This window comes from Schistocerca cancellata, chromosome 1, assembly GCF_023864275.1.
Source record: "Schistocerca cancellata isolate TAMUIC-IGC-003103 chromosome 1, iqSchCanc2.1, whole genome shotgun sequence".
Lineage (NCBI taxonomy): Eukaryota > Metazoa > Arthropoda > Insecta > Orthoptera > Acrididae > Schistocerca > Schistocerca cancellata.
The window spans coordinates 1,242,371,321-1,242,392,614 of record NC_064626.1 but is presented as its reverse complement, the minus strand read 5'-3'; the positions used below and the strand labels follow the sequence as shown (position 1 = coordinate 1,242,392,614).

At 39.8% G+C, this 21,294-nt stretch overlaps 1 protein-coding gene across 1 annotated transcript; it reads right to left on the bottom strand.

The window, feature by feature from the left end:
* Positions 1–654: 654 nt before the first annotated feature.
* LOC126143454 (piggyBac transposable element-derived protein 3-like) lies at positions 655–1,401 on the bottom strand. The gene has a single exon (XM_049915411.1). It carries the CDS (start codon positions 1,399–1,401, stop codon positions 655–657), a length of 747 nt encoding a protein of 248 aa, XP_049771368.1.
* Between the last annotated feature and the right edge of the window lie 19,893 nt (positions 1,402–21,294).

Sequence of the window (21,294 nt, the reverse complement as noted above, 5' to 3'; positions counted from 1 at the left end):
TTTTTTACAGCATGATTGTTACTTTACATGAAAATTTAAAACAGTTCCTTTCTTTGGTAAAGCAAAGAGGTTTATTACATTTGATGTATTTCGTTCGAGAATGTGCTGTTGTTTTCTACGTGCTGTGGCCAGTGTCCAATGTTGTCATACCTTACATCATCAACTGGTCTGGGAACCAATGGGGCTCGTTTCTTCACAACTGTAGGCGGTGGACTGTCATCTGATGGGCGTCCTCATCTTCTTACCAAAATGTCTCCTGCTTTTAGTAGTCCATGAGCTACATCAGACCGGAAAATCAACAGAGACAAGTGTTTTGTAATTCCTCTTTGTCTGCAATGTTAGCAGTATAGGAGCCACGCATTCACAACACATGTCAAGGAGGTGGAATAGATAAAATCTTTTCACACAAATATTACTCCTATACAAAGCAACCAGCATGTCATGCAGATCAACTCCTCCCATCGAACGGTTATATTCTCTAATAATGTCTGGGCCTGGAACGTCAATATATTTTCGTTCTCACACTGAACAACGTTTCACGGATTCTACTGGACTTACTCCTTTGTATGATGATGCAAGAACGACAGACTTGTTATCATACCACTTCAGCGCTATGATGTTCCTTTCTGTTTCATTTCGATAATCGTATGACGCTCATCCCTGCTTTTTCAGCTCACTGTCTCCTTTTAGATTGCAGCCTTGAAGTCTTGTGGGTCTAACAGTTCCAACAGCCAAAATGCCATAGTTTTTCAGGGCAGAAATAAGATTGTAAGAGGTGAACCAATTGTCTGTAAATACTTTAAAATTTTTATATTTTGGCAGTCCTTCCACAAGCCTTATCACAATATCACCACTTATACCAAGACCAGTATCATTATGTACAGTTCCTTTCCCTCGGTATACTTCAAAATTGTACACAATTCCACTAGAACCAGCACAGGGAAAAACATTTATACCCCACTTGTGTGGTTTGCTTTTTACATACTGTTTCAGGGATGAATGACTGTTGAATGGAATGATTACTTCATCCACTGAATGATATTCCTCAGGTTCAATAATTGAAAAACCTTGTTTGATTTTGTCAACAAATGGTCTCACCTTGAACAGCTTGTCATAATGAGGGTCCTCTCTTTGTTTCATTTTAGTGTTGTCATTCACATGTAAATAATTTCTTGGCTTATCAAACCTATTTCTAGGCATTGAGTCAGCTATTGGAGAAAATCTTGTAGCCTCTGCCCAGTACATTCTGTAACTAGGTATTTTCACAACACCTGCTATGATGTTTATGCCTATATACTTTTTTATTTCACGAACATTTGTATCTAAAGAAGCACCTGTTTTCTGTGTGCAGTATAGATTAGATTGCTCGACTAGGTTCTGGATAATGTCATCACCACACATTGTTCTGAAATACTGAAAAGGTGTCAGTTCATCTCCTGGAGGGTCAGAAAAAACTGCATTACATGATATGTCCACTTCTTCACTGTCCTTCGTTCTCACACTGAATTTTCTGAGCTGAATGACTTGGTGCAAGGTTTGGCTCAGCAAGTAATCTTGAAGCTAAGGGAACATCATCTTCATCATTGGCTTGAGGGTCCAGAATTTCAACCATATCAAGGTCCATTCCTTAAATAAATTGTATCTCCAGTGTAGTAGGGTCCTGCTGCCGAGCATTTTCAATCTCTTCCTCCACATCAGACATATCAAGGTCCAAATCAGATAAATCACCTTCGAGAAGCAGCAATATTTCTTCTTCTGATAATGATTTATGATTGGGAATCATATGGTAAAGAAACCAGGAATTTTTTACTAAAGCAGCAAAAAAACTGGTAAATTATATCAATTAAAATTTTAACATATTAATATTAGTTAGTATAATAAAGCTTCAAAAGAAACTTGAAAATATTAAGAGTTACACATTATGGTAAACTTTAGTCGAAGTTATTGCATGTACTACATTTGGTAACATAACAAATGCCCAATGATGCCAAATGGAATCACACATGTTTGTGACTTCCAAGCAGAAAATTGCCGTAACTAGCATTATTTTCAAAGTGTTTACTAGTTAATTTACACTTTCAACAGTAATTTATTAGTGCAACTTTGATATTAGTTTGCTTCCTTTACCTTGAGATAATATTTTGAAAGTCCAGCTGGGTGCATTGTACCGTAGACACCATGGAACAATACTTTTGTCAAGGCATTGTAGCCTGGTGCTCTCTGCTTTAGCGAATTCACAGTAGCCAACCTAAGAACAATGAACTTTAGAAAGCCCTGCACACTTGTTTATAATCTTTGGACAAATAGTTTAGCCCTGGGAAAAAGTTAAATATGATGATGCCATATGGCATCACTGGGCTGGAAAGGGTTAAATTGAGACACATGGCCGCTGTAGACTTTTTGGTCCGATTCCCAGAACTAATAGAGATTTTTGCTACATCTTTGTCGCTGTTGAACTCACTTCAAAATTTGTTACCTTCACTCCGTTACGCAAAGCTACTGCTAAAACTGATTCGAAAGCATTTGTAAAACATTTTCTATTTCATGTAGGGTATGTATTGAAAGTAATTTCCGACAATGGATCACAGTTTCGATCTGCTATATGGACACGTATGTTATGAGCTAGAAACATTTCCCCGATCTATATATCCAGGTACCATGCTTCTTCGAACCCTTGTGAACGATTAATGAAAGAAATTGGTAAACTGTGTAGAATATACTGCCATAAAAAACATATTGATTGGGACACACACATACTCTCATTCCAGGATATAATTAATTCCATATCGCCGGCCGAAGTGGCCGTGCGGTTAAAGGCGCTGCAGTCTGGAACCGCAAGACCGCTACAGTCGCAGGTTCGAATCCTGCCTCGGGCATGGATGTTTGTGATGTTCTTAGGTTAGTTAGGTTTAAGTAGTTCTAAGTTCTAGGGGACTAATGACCTCAGCAGTTGAGTCCTATAGTGCTCAGAGCCATTTGAACCATTTTTAATTCCATACCAAATGAATCTACTATGCTATCTCCGACTGTTATACTGAAAAATGTTGAACCACCTAACAAAATTAAAGAATTAGTAACCTTTCCTACATCTCGTCGACTACGACACAATGAAATAATTGACATTGCGCTGAACAACATCAAACGTGCCGCAGAGTGCCGGAGAAGACAGCAAAAACAGGTCTGTACACGCCGTGACTTTCACATTATTTATCTAATAGAGGAAGAAGTAGATGTAGGAAATTTGAGCTTCTATATGCAGGTCCATATCGAATTCGCAGCATTCCTCACCCCAATGTAGTACACGTCGAAACTGTGAGAAACAGAAAAACCAAAGGGCATCACCATATCTCCAACATCAAACCCTTTATTGAATGAACATACTTTATGATTTATCACACTGTAATGCCATTTCCTGATTTTTCTTTTTATGACCACTTATGCAATTATATTCACATGAACACTTACTTATGATTATCGTATTTTTTCTTGGCAAGTGCCTGGCAAGGTAAGGTTAGCAGGTCACTTTTCTTGTCGTTACACATCAGACCGTGCACATTTTTCCAGATGAACTTACACTTTTTATGACCACTTATGCAATTATAATTTATGTGACTACTTACTGATGATTATCATACTTTTTCTTGGCAAGTGCCCGGCAAGGTAAGGTTAGCAGGTCGCTTTTCTTGTCGTTACACATCAGACCGTGCACATTTTCCATTTTTCATGTATGTATGATTGTTTTACTGTTTTGTTTGTATGCACTATGAAATATTTAAGATATAACAAACACCAATTGACTTTGACATTTTGCCTTATGATATCTCAACATCGTGACTATTTTATATTTTTTTGCTGCTACATTGTGATACTCTGTGTACATTCTTGCACCTGAACACTATGTTTTTTTTGACATTACGTTTTGTGTCATGCTATGCTGTATGCTCAATTATATCACTAGAAACCAGCTTTTATTTAATGGGTATATGATTTAAATGCAAGACATTAATCATTGTTCATCATTTTCAGAAAGAAATAACGTGTAAAAGAAATAAATTATGGGAATTTCACCTTCGGAATGAACGAAAGAAGATACAATACCTCGTCACGAAGAGTAAATGGATCAGAATTAACAAGCAAAACAAGAATATACTATACACATCGTGTAATAGCAGTCTTAACTAATTTTTTCTTTCAGAATACGAGGCGATTGATGCAGACTCTCAGACAGAACTACACAACTTAGTTTTAGTGATGAAATATGCTAGAAATAAGGAACTCTATACTATGAATAGCTGTATAAGGAAGTGACTTTTTTTGCAGATGAATAGTGATGCAGAATATTCTAATATGGATAATTAAGTTTTTCTTTACAGGTGATGATAATAATGGAGTTATGATGATATGGATAATGAAGTTTTTCTTTGCAGATGAAAATAATGATGAAGTTTATATATTTACTGTTAGTTAAGAAATTCTATGTAGTTATTTAGGTATTTGTTGCAGTTCGTTTTGACAGTATGATGACTGAAGGTTTTGGAAAGGACAGCTAGAGAACATATATATTTAATACACATTTCACTACCTGTTAATTCGAAGTTTACTACTTTTCAGCATAATATGCATTTCTTCTTTCAGCTTAATAATCCATTTTCTATTTTTTGCAGGAGAAATTATTCGTGAAATTAATGTGCTATAAGCAGTTGGTCATTAAACTTCCATTTTTTTACCCATTTGTGTGTGTCATTCATGAATGTGATCACATATACTCTACTTGTTTCATAACCTTGCTACAGCTGACTCATGACGAATGACGTTACCCATCTTCATTTGCAGCAATAAGTCAAATGCAAATATTGTTATGCCCCAACAATTAATTATCGATCCCAACGCAATGCATTGCTAGCACAAAAAAATGTATTGCCAGTCCCAAATATTGCTACTAGTTTAAGAGAGTTATGAGTAATACTGAATGATGTTTTCTAATCACAGACTGTGAGTAATAGTTACAGAGTGTTACATTTTTAAATATGTCATATGTCACTTGAATGATGGAAAATGTTTTGTAATACTCAATACTTGCTGGCCAATGAATGCCACAGTTTTTTATATTTTAAATTTATATTATGTCACTTACATGCTATATATATGAATACCAGTAGCTTGATGCTACACTCTTTGACTCCTGTTTTGAATGATGACTTCTGATGGTTTGTAACTGGCCACTGAGTGCCAATAATTATTTTTAAATATGTCATATGTCACTTGAATGAGGAAAAACGTTTTGTAATACTCAATACTTGCTGGCCAACGAATATTTTAAATTTGTATTACGTCACTTTTATGCTATATATATGAATACTAGTAGCTTGATGCTACACTCATTAGCTCCTGTTTTGAATGATGACTTCTGATGGTTTGTAACTGGTCAATGAGTGCCAATGTTCTCTGTAAATAGATAACTTATGAACATTATTCTGTAATACTTCATACATGGTACAGAAATGTTCAGTCACTGGGCGATGAGTGCCTCCAATTAATGAAATCAGTTGATAGACTAGTAATTATCAATGATGACTGGCATAAGACTTAATGTCCTTTACCTTCTGATCTAATTACCAGAAATTACTGTAATATCCGTTTGTCCTGTCTATCCTCATGCTCATGGATCACTATATTTGGTTTTTGCACTAATTCTACGTTGGGGTACCTTACAAGAACGTGGTGTTGACACGACATGCTGTCCACCACCTTGAGCGATGGAGATGTTATTATGGTCCCACTTTTTGGTGTACCTAATGTACTACCAATATTACTACGACATTTCAGTGTCTTGGCTACACTGATTAATACTTCAGGGAAAAGAACTTCAGATTGTCTCACTTGGTGTTGTGCTTCTGTAGAAAGATATGGATAATGTGCTACAACCATGATGCAATCCTTCCCTTTCCTATCCTAGTTCTTGTTAAATAGTAAAAAAATAAAAAATAAAAAAACTTCACTGCATGTGCACTTTGTCATTTGTTAATATGATTTGTACTCATTGCGTATACTTTTTGTGATTTCCTGATATTCTGCAATACAGTGCGTGTGCACTTATGTCATTTTTTAATATGATTTGTATTCATTGCGTATACATTTTGTGATTTGCTGATATATTCTGAACTACAGTGCGTGTGCACTTTATGTTATTTGTTAATATGATTTGTACTCATTGCCTATACATTTTGTGATTTCCTGATATGTTCTGTACTACAGTGCGTGTGCACTTTTGCCATTTGTTAGTATGTTTTGCACTCATTGTATATACATTTTGTCATTGCTTGATATGTTCTGTACTCAGTGCATGTGCACTATATTTTATTTCATGTTCTGCACTTATATATATGTAGATATTCTGTGATTGTAAACTTAGTTAATTAAGAAAAATTTGTTGCTCATGGCAAGTCCAATTGACTCACCATCGCTGCCAAATTTTTGCCCCCCCAGTGGAGGGTTATGTAAGAGGTATGCGATGTATGTGCTGCCTGCAACAGGCAAGACTTAGGAGAGTCTCTGACCAGAGAGCAGTATGTAGTTAGTTGTTGCTAGTCGGCATTAGTCGACAGTAGTCTGCGTGAGTTGGCAGTAGTCGACACTAGTCTGCGTGAGTCGGCAGTAGTCGGCGTGTGTCTGGGCGCGTCGGCAGTCTGCTCTGGTCGGGACTCTTGAGGATGGGTATTATTGTAGAAGGTAAAGAAACACCTTGCGCATATCTAGTAATGTATGTTAACTGTCATCCAATTTCTTTCAAAAAATGCCCAAATGATAATTTTTATAATATACAGTAATTTATTTTTAAAAAGCATTCATTTCAATTTAAAGATTTTATCCAATGAATAATTAATTCCTTTCACGAGACACAAAGCATAGGCCAGCATTGCACGGAGCTGTGCCGAAAATTTTTTAGGTAAGAGTAGATATATTCTCAGTTTTTATTGAGGTAACAATTTTTGGTTTTTATTCAGAATACAGGGCCGTGGCGCAGCGCTGCTGTCGTCATAAAATTTACCAGGTTACTGAATTTTCCTTTTTTATCATTTTTGGGTTTAGGAATTTTTCTGTTTCGTACTTAACATTAAATGAGAAAAGAATTTTGTGGGAACATTAAATGTGAATGCGTTTCTGCACAGAGATTATAAATGGGAGTCAATTTTGTTCCGAGGTTACAATATTTAAAATTCATTTAATTAATATTTCCGTGGGGAGGTTACAATATGTGTTGGCTAGCTATGTGCCAGACAGAAACGTTTAAAATAGGACACGGACGCGCGTGCTAGATAGGAAAGTACAACTACTCGATAACTCGATTCAGTCGAGTTGACTTGTAACCTCCCCCTTACTAATCGGCCTAGCCTGCTTGCGATATAAAATATGACCGTGGACTAATTGGATAAGGCTATTTTTCCCGAAGAAATAATACCGATAAGTAGGTGGAAAGTGTACAACAGACCCTTCTGATGGAAAAGTCTACCAAAATTAAAAGTAATTAAACCGAACAGGTTTATAATTTGGAAAATTGCGAATTCACTCACGAACAACACTGGACAGAAAAGGGGTACCACTGATCATAAATCCAAAAGTTACACTAATGGACGAAAAGGAAATAATTAGCGGTTGCCAGCCCACTAGGGTAATTTACATCCAAAATCCTGTACAAGATGATGGGAGAGAAAAAAATGTATTATTAAACACTGACGTGGCAACTGAGGGTTGTCACGTTTTTTTATACTAATTTTAAGTGAGTATGTAATGACAAAGAAAACTGAGAAGTCACTCTTACGTTATGTTTATTATTAAATTTTGAAAAAAAAAAACCAATCGAGTGATGATTTGAAAATATGCAATTAAACTGTATGTTAGTACTGACCTTCGTTACATGCAAAATGACTTTCAGTGACCTCAACGTAACTTCATCAAAGAAATTGAAAAGAAGGAAGCTTTACTTTGCTGTTACTTATTTTGCAAATTGGATTTCAAGTTATTGCCTGAATGACTGAGCGTTTTTTACTGACTTGAACAGAAATAAATAATAGAATACGTACCAAGCCATGTGCGCCAAGCTATATGTAAAATAATAAAACTTCCGCACTCTTATTTGTGTATTTCTTTAGATTTGCATTTTTTCCAGTGACTGATTCTCAAACTTGAAAAAAGAAATTGCTTTACTTTACTCATACACTGAAGCCTCTGTTGTACAACAGTTAACTGAAAGTAGACAAAGGCTAAAATTCTTAAAAGAGAAATTATTCATTAATAAACTGGCTGTATAAGCAAAAAAGAGAAACAAGGACCCTCCTTGGTAACAATGTCTGAGGACAATGAGGACAAATCGCCCTGAGTGTAACTGATTATTATTTAAAAAAATTTTATTAATGAAATCACGTCCAGTTGTGCTGCTGGGTTAGCTGTTAATATTTTCTACCAATGAACAATCTTACTTCAGTGCTGTGCATACGACGAAACTCGGAGCCGACAACGAATCTGTGTTGCTGGGACTGCTGCTGATTTTTGAAGATGGTAGCATTTTCTTAGAAAATAGATTAACGAAAGGCAAACCTAAATTTCAAGCGTTTGTAGACTTAGAGAAAGCTTTTGACAATGTTGACTGGAATATTCTCTTTACAAAGTCTAAAGGTGGCAGGGGTAAAATACAGGGAGGAGAAAGGCTATTTACAATTTGTACATAAACCAGATGGCAGTTATAAGAGTCGACGGGCATGAAAGGGAAGCAGCGGTTGGGAAGGGAGTGCGACAGGGTTGTAGCCTCTCCCCGATGTTATTCAATCTGCATATTGAGCAAGCAGTAAAGGAAACGAAAGAAAAATTCGGAGTAGGTATTAAAGTCCATGGAGAAGAAATAAAGACGTTGAGGTTCGCCGATGACATTGTAATTCTGTCAGAGACAGCAAAGGACTTGGAAGAGTAGTTGAACGGAATGGACAATGGTTCAAATGGCTCTGAGCACTATGGGACTTAACATCTGAGGTCATCAGTCCCCTAGAAATTAGAACTACTTAAACCTAACTAACCTAAGGACATCACACACAACCATGCCCGAGGCGGGATTCGAACCTGCAACCGTAGCGGTCACGCGGTTCCGGACTGAAGCGCCTAGAACCACTCGGCCACCCCGGCCGGCGGAATGGACAATGTCTTGAAAGGAGGGTATAAGATGAACATCAACAAAAGCAAAACGAGGTTAATGGAATGTAGTCGAATTATGTCGGGTGATGCTGAGGGAATTAGATTAGGAAATGAGACACTTAAAGTAGTAAACGAGTGTTGCTATTTGGGGAGCAAAATAACTGATGATGGTCGAAGTAGAGAGGATATAAAATGTAGACTGGCAATGGCAAGAAAAGCGCTTCTGAAGAAGAGAAATTTGTTAACATCGAGTTTAGATTTAAGTGTCAGGAAGTCGTTTCTGAAAGTATTTGTATGGAGTGTAGCCATGTATGGAAGTGAAACACGGACGATAAATAGTTTGGACAAGAAGAGAATAGAACCTTTCGAAATGTGGTGCTACAGAAGAATGCTGAAGATTAGATGGGTAGATCACATAACTAATGAGGAGGTACTGAATACAATAGGGGAGAAGAGGAGTTTGTGGCACAACTTGACAAGAAGAAGGGACCGGTTGGTAGGACATGTTCTGAGGCATCAAGGGATCACGAATTTAGCGTTGGAGGGCGGCGTGGAGGGTAAAAATCGTAGAGGGAGACCAAGAGATGAATACACTAAGCAGATTCAGAAGGATGTAGGTTGCAGTAAGTACTGGCAGATGAAGCAGCTTGCACAGGATAGAATAGCATGGAGAGCTGCATCAAACCAGTCTCAGGACTGAAGACAACAACAACAACAGTATCTTGTTGAGCACGGCTATTACAGGAACTGGCAGTCGTAATTAATACAGCGTCTTCCACCCGTCCACTGTCCTTACTCCTGCTACCAGACATCTGGTCGGCGCGCCGCGCGCTCCGCTCAACTCCCTACCCAAAGATTTTACAACCCACAAGCACTGCTATTATGGTTGCTAGTCGTTGCAATTAACAATTCTTAATAACAGAGCTTATAAGTTTCACAGTAAGACATAGATAAATACAATGAAATGTCAACAGACTTCTACCTAAATTTACACATGCAGTCAAGCAATGTCCTTACTTATTAAAAGAAAGCAATTCAGCAAAAAAAAATTATATATCGATAGCAGGTGCCATGCATCCTGCATTTTCGGTGTTACAAACTGACGAAAGAAACGAATGAATAGCGTGTGGGCTGACTGGCCGGGGCGTCGCAGGTCGCAATGCGAGGCCTCAAGGGGGGGGGGGGGGGGCTGGTGCTGCTGTTCGTCGCTGGACACAATGCAACGCCGTTCATCAGCACTTCATACATACTTCACCGTCATGGTAACACTCCCAGTGTGGCCTTTGTGCTGTGATGCTAACTGCGACCTGAGCAGTGATCCCCTAGTCCAGTTGCTGTTAGTCTCTGACCAGTGGTGTGGGATGACGCATAATGTTGCACGTATCCCATCACTAATCGGCAGACGCGGATGTGAAGGCCTTAGGATGTTTTTGGTGCACAGTGTGGTGATCTTCCCTTGTGGAGGTCATATAGGCATTGGAACCTCCGCCATAAGCATGCCCGCCCTCAAGTTCCCATAGAGTCCAACACTGGACTACTGTCACATCCGAAAGCCCCCATAAATCTGGATATTGAGCGATTCGACAAGCCGCCCAAATGCTGTCCCACAATGAGGCCCATTTCGAACACTGTCAGGTACTGATAAAGCCGTATCAGTCAACATCTGGCGCGGTTCACGCCCTTATGTAACCTGCCAGGCTCAATAACAACACTAGTGGTGGATGTTCCTGCCTGGCACAGAGAACTGTAGCTCTGATCATATACACACCCACAGATGGTGTGTAAGTGTACAAAGCTTCGGCCATAAATATAATAGACTGGCCCTGACTTCATTTTCGCGGCTCCAACATCTCTGGGCTAAAGTCACGTGAATGTTGGCAAAACATGGTTGTTTCGTGTTGCGCTTATGGCTGTACTCAGCGTTTTGTCGGGGAAAATGGCATTACATTTCACGTGTAAGTGTTTCTATGGTAGTGCAGATGCGTTTATTGAAATCTGCTAAAGTGAGTTTTATATGTTTTTTACACTTGAAATAGAGTATGACGCAAATTAAAGTGTTGAAAGTGATGCCTGTAAAGTCAGACTCATAGTACATTTTGGAAAGTATCTGTGATAATTCGGTTACAGAAGTAAATATAACTGTTTCTCGTTCCTACTCATGGGGTCCCTAAGGATAAAAACCGAAGGCAGCTTTGGATACAGGCCCTGAAACGGAAAAACTTAAAGCCATCGGCACATACGCACCTGTTTGTATATACAAGTGAGATTATAATAAGGTAAGAGCACCTATAGTCGACACTTGAAGAGAATTTTTTTCTACCTTCTAATACTATTAAATAAATGTAAGCTCCAAAATTATTTTCTGAAACTTCAAAGTCTCACCTTTCATCTAAAATATCATTTTTTTTAAACTGATAGTTTAAACTTTCGTAAAAATAGTAGGAACTGACCCTTTGAAGTGCACCTAAAATTGATACTCTAGAATGGACCTGCTCCTAAAGTCGACAATTTTGGCACCTATAGCTGACATAATTCCCATATCCCATTTTCTTTTAGAAAGTGACTAGAGCTCAAAACGCGGCGAATCCAATATTTAAAGTTTTGACACGAGCCCACTCTTAGTGTTTAAAAGAATTATTACGACATTTTACTTTAATTGATAGTTTATAGTAATTTCGTCCCGCTGCCCACCAGAGGGGCGTTCGATGTATTTGTTAGATTTTATAAATGATACTGTGGGCAAATCCAGGTCAAATGTAGTTCTGCCATAATTTTTCGCAAATAAAAAAAGAAGCGTTTGACAGTCAGTTGAGAAATGTGGGTAAAATACGATACAAACGTAGGATGGCAGACCGCTGATTTGAAATCCCGCCACGTTTTGCCAACAGTCACGTGGTTTATGTTGGAGCCACACCAACCCTATAGCTTCTGCACAGCAAGGCCAGTCTACTAGTATCTATGGTCGAAGGTACAAAGTGAGCCATGGCGGCTTTCTCGCAATGTATCGATCCCACTATTCATATGATCTTTGACTAACACGTTGCCGTTGGACCGCAGCGCTCTCTGGTGCAGTGGCTCCAGGCGTGGTGGCCGGCTTGGTGGGCGGTATGAACCGAAGAACGAAGGTGTCTTTCCGAGAGGCCCCTTCGCCGTAGTGTTAGCTGTTGGCGGACGACAAATATTGGGATGATGTTACCCCGTGTCAGTTGTCGAGTACCGACGTGGCTTGCCCCGTGATTTATCGAAAGGGCGCCGAGCTGCCAGGGCAGTGTTTGCTGACGTTTTCGTCTGTCTTTCTTCTGTTTGTTGGGTATAGATGCCCGTGTATACACGGTATTCGCAGGACAATGTGTTTGCAAGGTCTGGTAGACATTTTAAACCGATTCATTGGCTGTTTTGTGTGTTAACTTTATGCATCCGTACGATATTGCAGTGCCTGTGTTATTCTGATTACGATGCAAAATTTCTTTGGACACGCATGCACTAAGCACGTCCAAAGGAACTTTGCGTCGTAATCAGAATAACACGGGCACTGCAATATCGTATTTACCTGCTGCTACCGAGCAAGCGACTTTCAAATACAACGTCTGACGTATAATGGGAATAAACGTAATGGACGTACGAATACAGCTCGCATATGGCATATGGAAGTTTGTATCTGGTCGTGAGTCGTATACGGATAGCCAAATGATAAAGCGATCGCTCACAATAAGAGGAAAATCTGGGTTCGAGTCCCGGTCCGGCACAAATTTTCATTGTCGTCATCCCATTCTACAGCTGATGGTTGTCGTTATAAGCAGTTGTGAATTCGTTCAATGTACGAGGGCAGTTCAATAAGTAATGCAACACATTTTTTTTCTCGGCCAATTTTGGTTGAAAAAACCGGAAATTTCTTGTGGAATATTTTCAAACATTCCCGCTTCGTCTCGTATAGTTTCATTGACTTCCGACAGGTGGCAGCGCTGTACGGAGCTGTTAAAATGGCGTCTGTAACGGATGTGCGTTGCAAACAACGGGCAGTGATCGAGTTTCTTTTGGCGGAAAACCAGGGCATCTCAGATATTCATAGGCGCTTGCAGAATGTCTACGGTGATCTGGCAGTGGACAAAAGCACGGTGAGTCGTTGGGCAAAGCGTGTGTCATCATCGCCGCAAGGTCAAGCAAGACTGTCTGATCTCCCGCGTGCGGGCCGGCCGTGCACAGCTGTGACTCCGGCAATGGCGGAGCGTGCGAACACACTCGTTCGAGATGATCGACGGATCACCATCAAACAACTCAGTGCTCAACTTGACATCTCTGTTGGTAGTGCTGTCACAATTGTTCGCCAGTTGGGATATTCAAAGGTTTGTTCCCAAACTTCTCCTTCTTCATGACAAACGCAAGACCTCACACAAGTCTACGCACCCGAGAGGAGCTCACAAAACTTCAGTGGACTGTTCTTCCTCATGCACCCTACAGCCCCGATCTCGCACCGTCGGATTTCCATATGTTTGGCCCAATGAAGGACGCAATCCGTGGGAGGCACTACGCGGATGATGAAGAAGTTATTGATGCAGTACGACGTTGGCTCCGACATCGACCAGTGGAATGGTACCGTGCAGGCATACAGGCCCTCATTTCAAGGTGGCGTAAGGCCGTAGCATTGAATGGAGATTACGTTGAAAAATAGTGTTGTGTAGCTAAAAGATTGGGGAATAACCTGGTGTATTTCAATGCTGAATAAAACAACCCCTGTTTCAGAAAAAAAAGTGTTGCATTACTTACTGAACTGCCCTTGTATGATGCTTGCGTGGTGCTTGTAAACCTTGAGCCCATGTTAAGCACCGTGTTTCAGAAGAAAGCTTATTTTGAATGTTGAGGATGTGCTTTAGTAGTTGCGTTACCTGTTCTTGTCCGCCTGACCTTCATTCTTATGATTTTTGAAGTAAATGGTTGGTCACGTAATTTTCAATTGGCGGCCCAGTGAAATATTTATTATTACCAGTTACCACGGATGATTAATTGTTCGTGTCAGAATATGTGTCCGTTCTGCTGTTTCATTGCTCTGTTTATAATTTGCTTTTGTGTTCTGGTTTCTTTGAAGCTAATGCTAAGGCCTATGTTGTCTAAGAAATTACATAGTACGTTTGTACTATTTAAGTGGCTCAGATAAATTTTCGTCTGTTCCCGGACGGATTTCTTTTCTCCGAACTGTTATAGACTAACGTGTGTACTGATGAGTTTTGAATATCATGCAAGTGCACTTTCCGCTCTTTAATGATCTGGTAGGAAGGAAAATTTTTCTGATGTGATTATCTTATTGCTGAAATTATTTTTTTTTAATGGTTGTAACTGGTTTCTTAAATCCTTTGGTTAACTTGTTGAAAGACAGTTAAGTTGTCATGGTTTTGATAAGAGCTCAGATTAATTAATTCTGTCCTAAGGGTCTAAATCTAAAGTGTTCAGTGAGCAAAATTTACGTGTGCAACCATAAGAATGCAGTGGGAATGTATTCACATTTGTTTGACGAATGTTATGAAAACAAACACTCCAAACCGACATTCCACGTAAGGCACATGCAACTAAAATCTGTAACCCAACCATCTGTGTGTGGCGTGCTTATAATTATGTATTATTTATATTTTAGGACAATTAATCTGTAAAAAACACAACACATGTCACAAGGAAAGCGTGTAACCGTCTGAATATGAATCACAACGATTCAAAACCGGTAACGGTACCCTTTGAATAAAAGAACTGAAAGTAAATTTGTGGCTGGTTGCTGTCCCAACACCATCAACACTTGTCTTCAAATAACAGCCACGGTCTCCAACCATGTCATCATACGACAAAGTTGCACTAAGAGTATTTATTTGATGCATAACTGTGTGTTGGAATTCTGTCTAATTAAAATTATTTGTGCTGCAGGAAACGGTTATTAATAAACTTTTGTACTCCACTACTGATACGTGTTGGCCAAGATCAAGTCCCAGTCACTCACACACCGTCGGCTTGCTTAGTCGGCTGTTTCCTCCAACCGCAGCCGCAACACTTGGTGTTCCTGTTCAAGTTCACACTTGGAATAATTCTGGATTTGAATCCGTTAGCTTTTGGCCTTCACCTTAAGCAAATTTTGATGTGCGTCGTGATCCCAATATATACCTTAATCTGTTGTAACTTACTTATCCTTGTGTTATTGAAAAACATATGTTAAATGTGCAATTGATGTGTTATAAATTTATCTTGCCTATTTATTGGTGTTAATTTCGTCGTTTTTGAGGATGGTTTTAGATTTTTTTTAATGTCAAGTTTAAATCATGTTTTATTCTCACCATTTTATAATTAAGGCCGTTCTGGTCTGTTCAGGTACTGTTGTTTAGATATACCTCTGTCTTTATTACAGCTTTAGCCTACTACATCCTGTGCCTTATATAGGGCTTATCTTTGCCTTAAAGAAATTAAGTTTTTTTGGTTTAAAATGAACTTTAAATTTTTCTGTAAATTATTTAAATTAACACTGAATTTTAAATGAGTTTCTCATTACTTGGCCTTTTAATTGATTTAAAAAAAGCTTAATTGGTTGCTATGTGATTGAAACTGTGTAAAATAAATTTGTGTTCTGCCAGTGTATGAAGTGTGTAAAATCCCCACTGGTCCAACCCTTCCCGATTTTCCTTCCTGGCTGAATTAAGAGGCGGTAATTATCACCATTTTACGAAGTTACATTGAGATTGACAATGTCTTCTAGATGTTTCATTGTTTTTGTCTGCCAGTGTATTGAGGGATGGGTAATGCTTACTTTCCGCATCAGAAAAAATCTAAGGCGTAAATGAATATTTAAGTGGATTCTAGCATGTTCATAAACTGATGCACACATAACAAATACACCTTATAGGCCAGTTATTAACACCGAGCGAACGTCGATCAGTATAATAACGCTTTTCTACCTAAAAACCTGAAACAAAGTTGGATGAAATGATGTACAGTCAGCTGTCACGGAATGTTTACGTCGTCCCTTACCTGCTAACCTGAAAAGCATGGGGAGAAGACAAAGCACATCCTGCTAATTGCAGATCTTAGAAAAGCTTATGCTGCTTGTGATTATGCCTCACTTTCACTAGCATTCCTGCTGAAGACAGAAGATGTGTGAGTATTTATGCTTTAAGTGAAATTCAGGATACAAAATGCACAAATACCGAGTAAGGAACCAAATCTTTAAACATGAATTCAGTTTTAAGATCAATTGGTGATTATTTCATCTAAAAACGTAGTCATTGATACAAGAAAGAATACAACTTGTAAGTAGGATGTTTAGGTTTTCTTATTGGCAACGTTACGTAGTGCTTTGTATGAAAATCACTGGCTGTGCTGTGTGCAGTCTGTGGCTAGTTAGCATTGTTGTCTGCCATTGTAGTGTTGGGCAGCAGCAGCTGGATGTTAACAGCGCGTAGCGTTGCGCAGTTGGAGGTGAGCCGCCAGCAGTGGTGGATATGGGGAGAGAGATGGCGGAGTTTTGCAATTTGTTATACTGGATATTATGAACTGCTATATATATTGTGACTATTAAGGTAAATACACTGTTTGTTCTCTATTAAAATCTTTCATTTGCTAACTATCCCTATCAGTAGTTAGTGCCTTCAGTAGTTTGAATCTTTTATTTAGCTGGCAGTAGTGGCGCTCGCCGTATTGCAGTAGTTCGAGTAACGGAGATTTTTGTGAGGTAAGTGATTTGTGAAACGTATAGGTTAATGTTAGTCAGGGCCATTCTTTTGTAGGGATTTTTGAAAGTCAGATTGCGTTGCGTTAAAAATATTGTGTCAGTTTAAGCACAGTCTTGTATAAATAGTTCTAAGTGGACGTTTCATAAACTGTCTGAACATGACACATATGGCCTACCGAATCACCAATAAGGAAGCATCGAACCACAAAAAGTTCTAGATGTACTGGAAAATATTGGGAGCGTTTATAAACGACGATGTAATGTATTCAACAAGCATACTATTCGGATAGATTAATGAAAATCGATTCTGTACCACGTGCACTCGAAGCTAACTACCTATCTAAATAACGAACGTTAAGTCTGACCATAGTCAGAAGTACGTTAAAGATCTGAAGATGCTGCAAGCAATATTACACCAGGCTGCATGGTTCTAGCAGCAATTGACCATACTCTCTGTAGCTTGTTGCATGAGAATGACCGGCAAAAAGCAAATTCAAAGCAGGCGACTTCATGTCTCGTCCACAACAGAAACTTGGAACCAACAGCCAAGACCGTTTGCAGCAAACAACCACCGACAAACGCCGATAGGAAACGACTAAAATGCTTTGTGTGGTTCAAACGAGCACAAATACCGAGATTGTGGGAAAACCTGGGCTTAACATTGGCTACCGCTTCACCTCGATAAAGTATCTCCCTTCAGACATCCCTCCCCATCTAGTCAAGGAATGTGATACCTTCAGTAATCGACCACATGATCGTCTTCGCAGTATGGCTGCGATCCAGAATACAAGGAAGAATGTATAAATTTGAAAGTTTTCATTGTGACAACCAATTTTCAAGTTGAAGTGTTCATTGAATGCCTTACAAGGGAACCTCCCCATCGCACCCCCCTCAGATTTAGTTATAAGTTGGCACAGGGATAGGCCTTGAAAAACTGAAGACAGATCAATCAAGAAAACAGGAAGAAGTTGTGTGCAACTATGAAAAAAATAACCAAAATATACAAACTGAGTAGTCCATGCGCAACGTATGCAACATCAAGGAACGTGTGACCATCCGAGCGCCGTGGTCCCGTGGTCAGCGTGAGCAGCTGCGGAACGAAAGGTCCGTGGTTCAAGTCTTCTCTCGAGTGAAAAGTTTAATTTTTTATTTTCAGACAATTATCAAAGTTCAGGCACTCACACATAATCAACTTCGCTCTCCAAAATTCCAGGACGTGTTCAGATTTGCTTGGACATATGCAGGATTTGACGGTCTACACACGGAAACATCTGAAAACGTAAAAAACATATGTTTTGACAGAGCACAGGGAAAACTGCGCGACTGTGAAACTGTTGCATTCATTTGTTGCAGTTTGTGTGACAACTCTTATGTTTTCATCACTTTTTTGGGAGTGATTATCACATCCACAAGAAAACCTAAATCGGGCAAGGTAGAAGAATCGTTTCACCCATTCGCCAAGTGTGCAAGTTAGGTGGGTCGACAACATATTCCTGTCATGTGACGCACATGCCGTCACCAGTGTCGTATAGAATATATCAGACGTGTTTTCCTGTGGAGGAATCGGTTGACCTATGACCTTGCGATCAAATGCTTTCGGTTCCTATTGGAGAGGCACGTCCTTTCGTCTACTAATCGCACAGTTTTGGGGTGCGGTCGCAAAACACAGACACTAAACTTATAACAGTGGACAGAGACGTCAATGAATGAACGGACAGATCGCAACTTCTTGCGGTTCCAGACTGCAGCGCCTTTAACCGCACGGCCACTTCGGCCGGCACAGTTTGTATATTTTGCTTATTTTTTTTTTTTTCATAGTTCCACACAACTTCTTCCTGTTTTCTCGATTGATCTGTATTCAGTTTTTCAAGGCCTATCCACTGTGTCAATTTATAACTAAATCTGAGGGGGGTGCGATGGGGAGGTTCACTTGTTAGTAGGAACACACATGCACGCGACTACTCCTTTTTCCGGCTGGCGGTCGCTGGAACGAGTGCTGTAGTTGCCATGGTTACATGTATTGTAAGTCGAGTAGCTAGAGCAGTTTAAAATAGGCACGGAAATCGCTTGAATAGTCAGTTTCTGTGTCCTTGATGCGATCTTTTACGGAAAGCTTCATAGCGTTTGTGGGACTCTGCGACTTATTTCATGATGGTATACTAGATGGGTTCTTTCGTCCTCCCAGGATAAAAAGACATCAGATGCATCCTTCATTTTGTCTTTGGATGGGTCAGAAAACAGTAACATTGATTTATTTTGGGCTTAACCACTTTACGTGTGGGGTTCTTGATACTCAAGGGGCTTGTGTGAAGGTAGACTTTAAGCCAGATTTCTAATCTTTGTTGTCTATCTTTCGTGTTATGAATAGGGTAACTTATAATTCACTTAGATTTTATTCTTGGGTATAACACCGGGGGAGAAGTTCCATTTCTGTGAGTTAACTAGCTCGATGTGATGCTGATATTGAAGAAAACCTTCAAACAGCCCAGATCGCTAGTAAAGCATTTATTTTGATAACCCGTTTCGGTACGACTAAGTTACCATCTTCTGATCCGAAATTAATGCTTTACTAACGATCATGGCTTTTGACGTTTTTCTTTTGAGTTCGTCCCCACTCTGCCAGTGTCAGTAGTATATGGTAATGTAATCACTGTGTATTTTTTTTTCAAATGTGAAGTGTTCAGTTTTATATTTCTGAACATTTCACGGATGTTGCACATCGTTACACCACTTGGGAATTTTATTGAAAATTTGTGCAGCTTTTTTCATGTTTTACTTCATAACAGTTGAGTGCACTATCTGCAAAGAGCCTGAAGCTACTGTTGATATTGTCTACCACGAAGTTAATATACAACGTGAACAACAAAGATCGCAACGCACTGCACTCAGAAACGCCTGAGCCTAATTTCTCCCTGTGTCACGTGGAAGAGAGAGGGGGGGGGGGGGTGGAGGGGGCTGGCTGTAAGACTTCTGCGACACCCACTTTATATATATTTGTTTTCACAGAGTCATTACCAGCACTGATAACGCTACCCGAGGACACAATGGCGTCACGTGGACATTCAGCGTCGCAGAAGCCTTAAGCGCAAAGACGATGACGAAGGATTTACGTAGTGCTCTATCACCTTGCTAGTTGCGCAACTGTGGCGAAACCTCTTATCACTGTTCTCAACTTCTAAGCCTCTCAACGACCTTCTGGACTTCAGCTACACTGTTAAGGTGCGTTTACACTGCTATTTGTATCGGCGATACATGTATATGCGACTTTGCGACATGTATCGCGACTTGTATGAGTTGACAAGTATCAACCTCATACATATATGAGCGTGCGTTTACACTGGTTGATATGTATCACTGTGCGATAGCTTTCGACGACGATTTGGAAGATTTCACATTTTTATGTGCTGGTACACTTGCTCTTTTGGAAGATGATAGGAAGAAAAGGCGGAGGAAGCGTAGATGGTGGCAGAGAGAGTTTCTCGCGAATTAACGCTAAAGGATGGCGCATATTTTAGAAATTATGTTAGGATGAGTATGGAGGATTTCCGCGGTTTGTTATCACTTGTGGCTCCTCTTGTGTCCAAAACCAACACAAACTTTCGGGAAGCGATTCCACCAGAGGATCAGTTGGCAGTAACACTCCGTTTTTTGGCCACTGGGGATTGCTCTTGAAACTAAGATTCCATTGCAAAACATTTGCATTGTCGCGCGATTGCTAATGCCAACGTCTCACACACGATTGTCGGCATCCGTTGTCAACATTATCACGCGAGGCCGCCGGAATAATAGCAAAAAATTGATATACGTGCCAGATGCATGAAAAAATTATAGAATGTATTACATACTCTGATATATATAAAACTTTTACCTTCACTTCTTGGAATAAAACTTGCACAATGGCCTCGCAAACACGAAGAATAATGTTGCATATGGCATTTTTTTGTGTTCTATGCAGATACATTAACGTCGAAACGATAGTCGGCACCTCCAAAACTCAAACAGCATGCGCTAATCGTCAAAATAAGCGGCAGGCGACAAGACGACAGGAAATGATAGTACTGCGCATGCGCGAGTTCAAATGTCGGTCATACATGTCGCGTATATGGCCAAAAAGCGATATACAAAATGTATACGCGACATGTATGAGCTCGAGGGTCCGCATACAAGTTCCGTGAATTTTTGTATGAGGTGATGTATCGCGACATGTCAAATTGACATGTCGCTCATACATGTCGCGATACATGTATCCCAGTGTAAACGTACCTTTACATTAGACTGGCAAGCCGCGCGGAGTGGCTGCGCTGTTTGTGGCGCCATGTCACTGACTGCGCGGCCCCTCCCGCCGAAGGTTCGAGCCCTCCCCGCCCGCATCTCGTGGTCGTGCGGTAGCGTTCTCGCTTCCCACGCCCGGG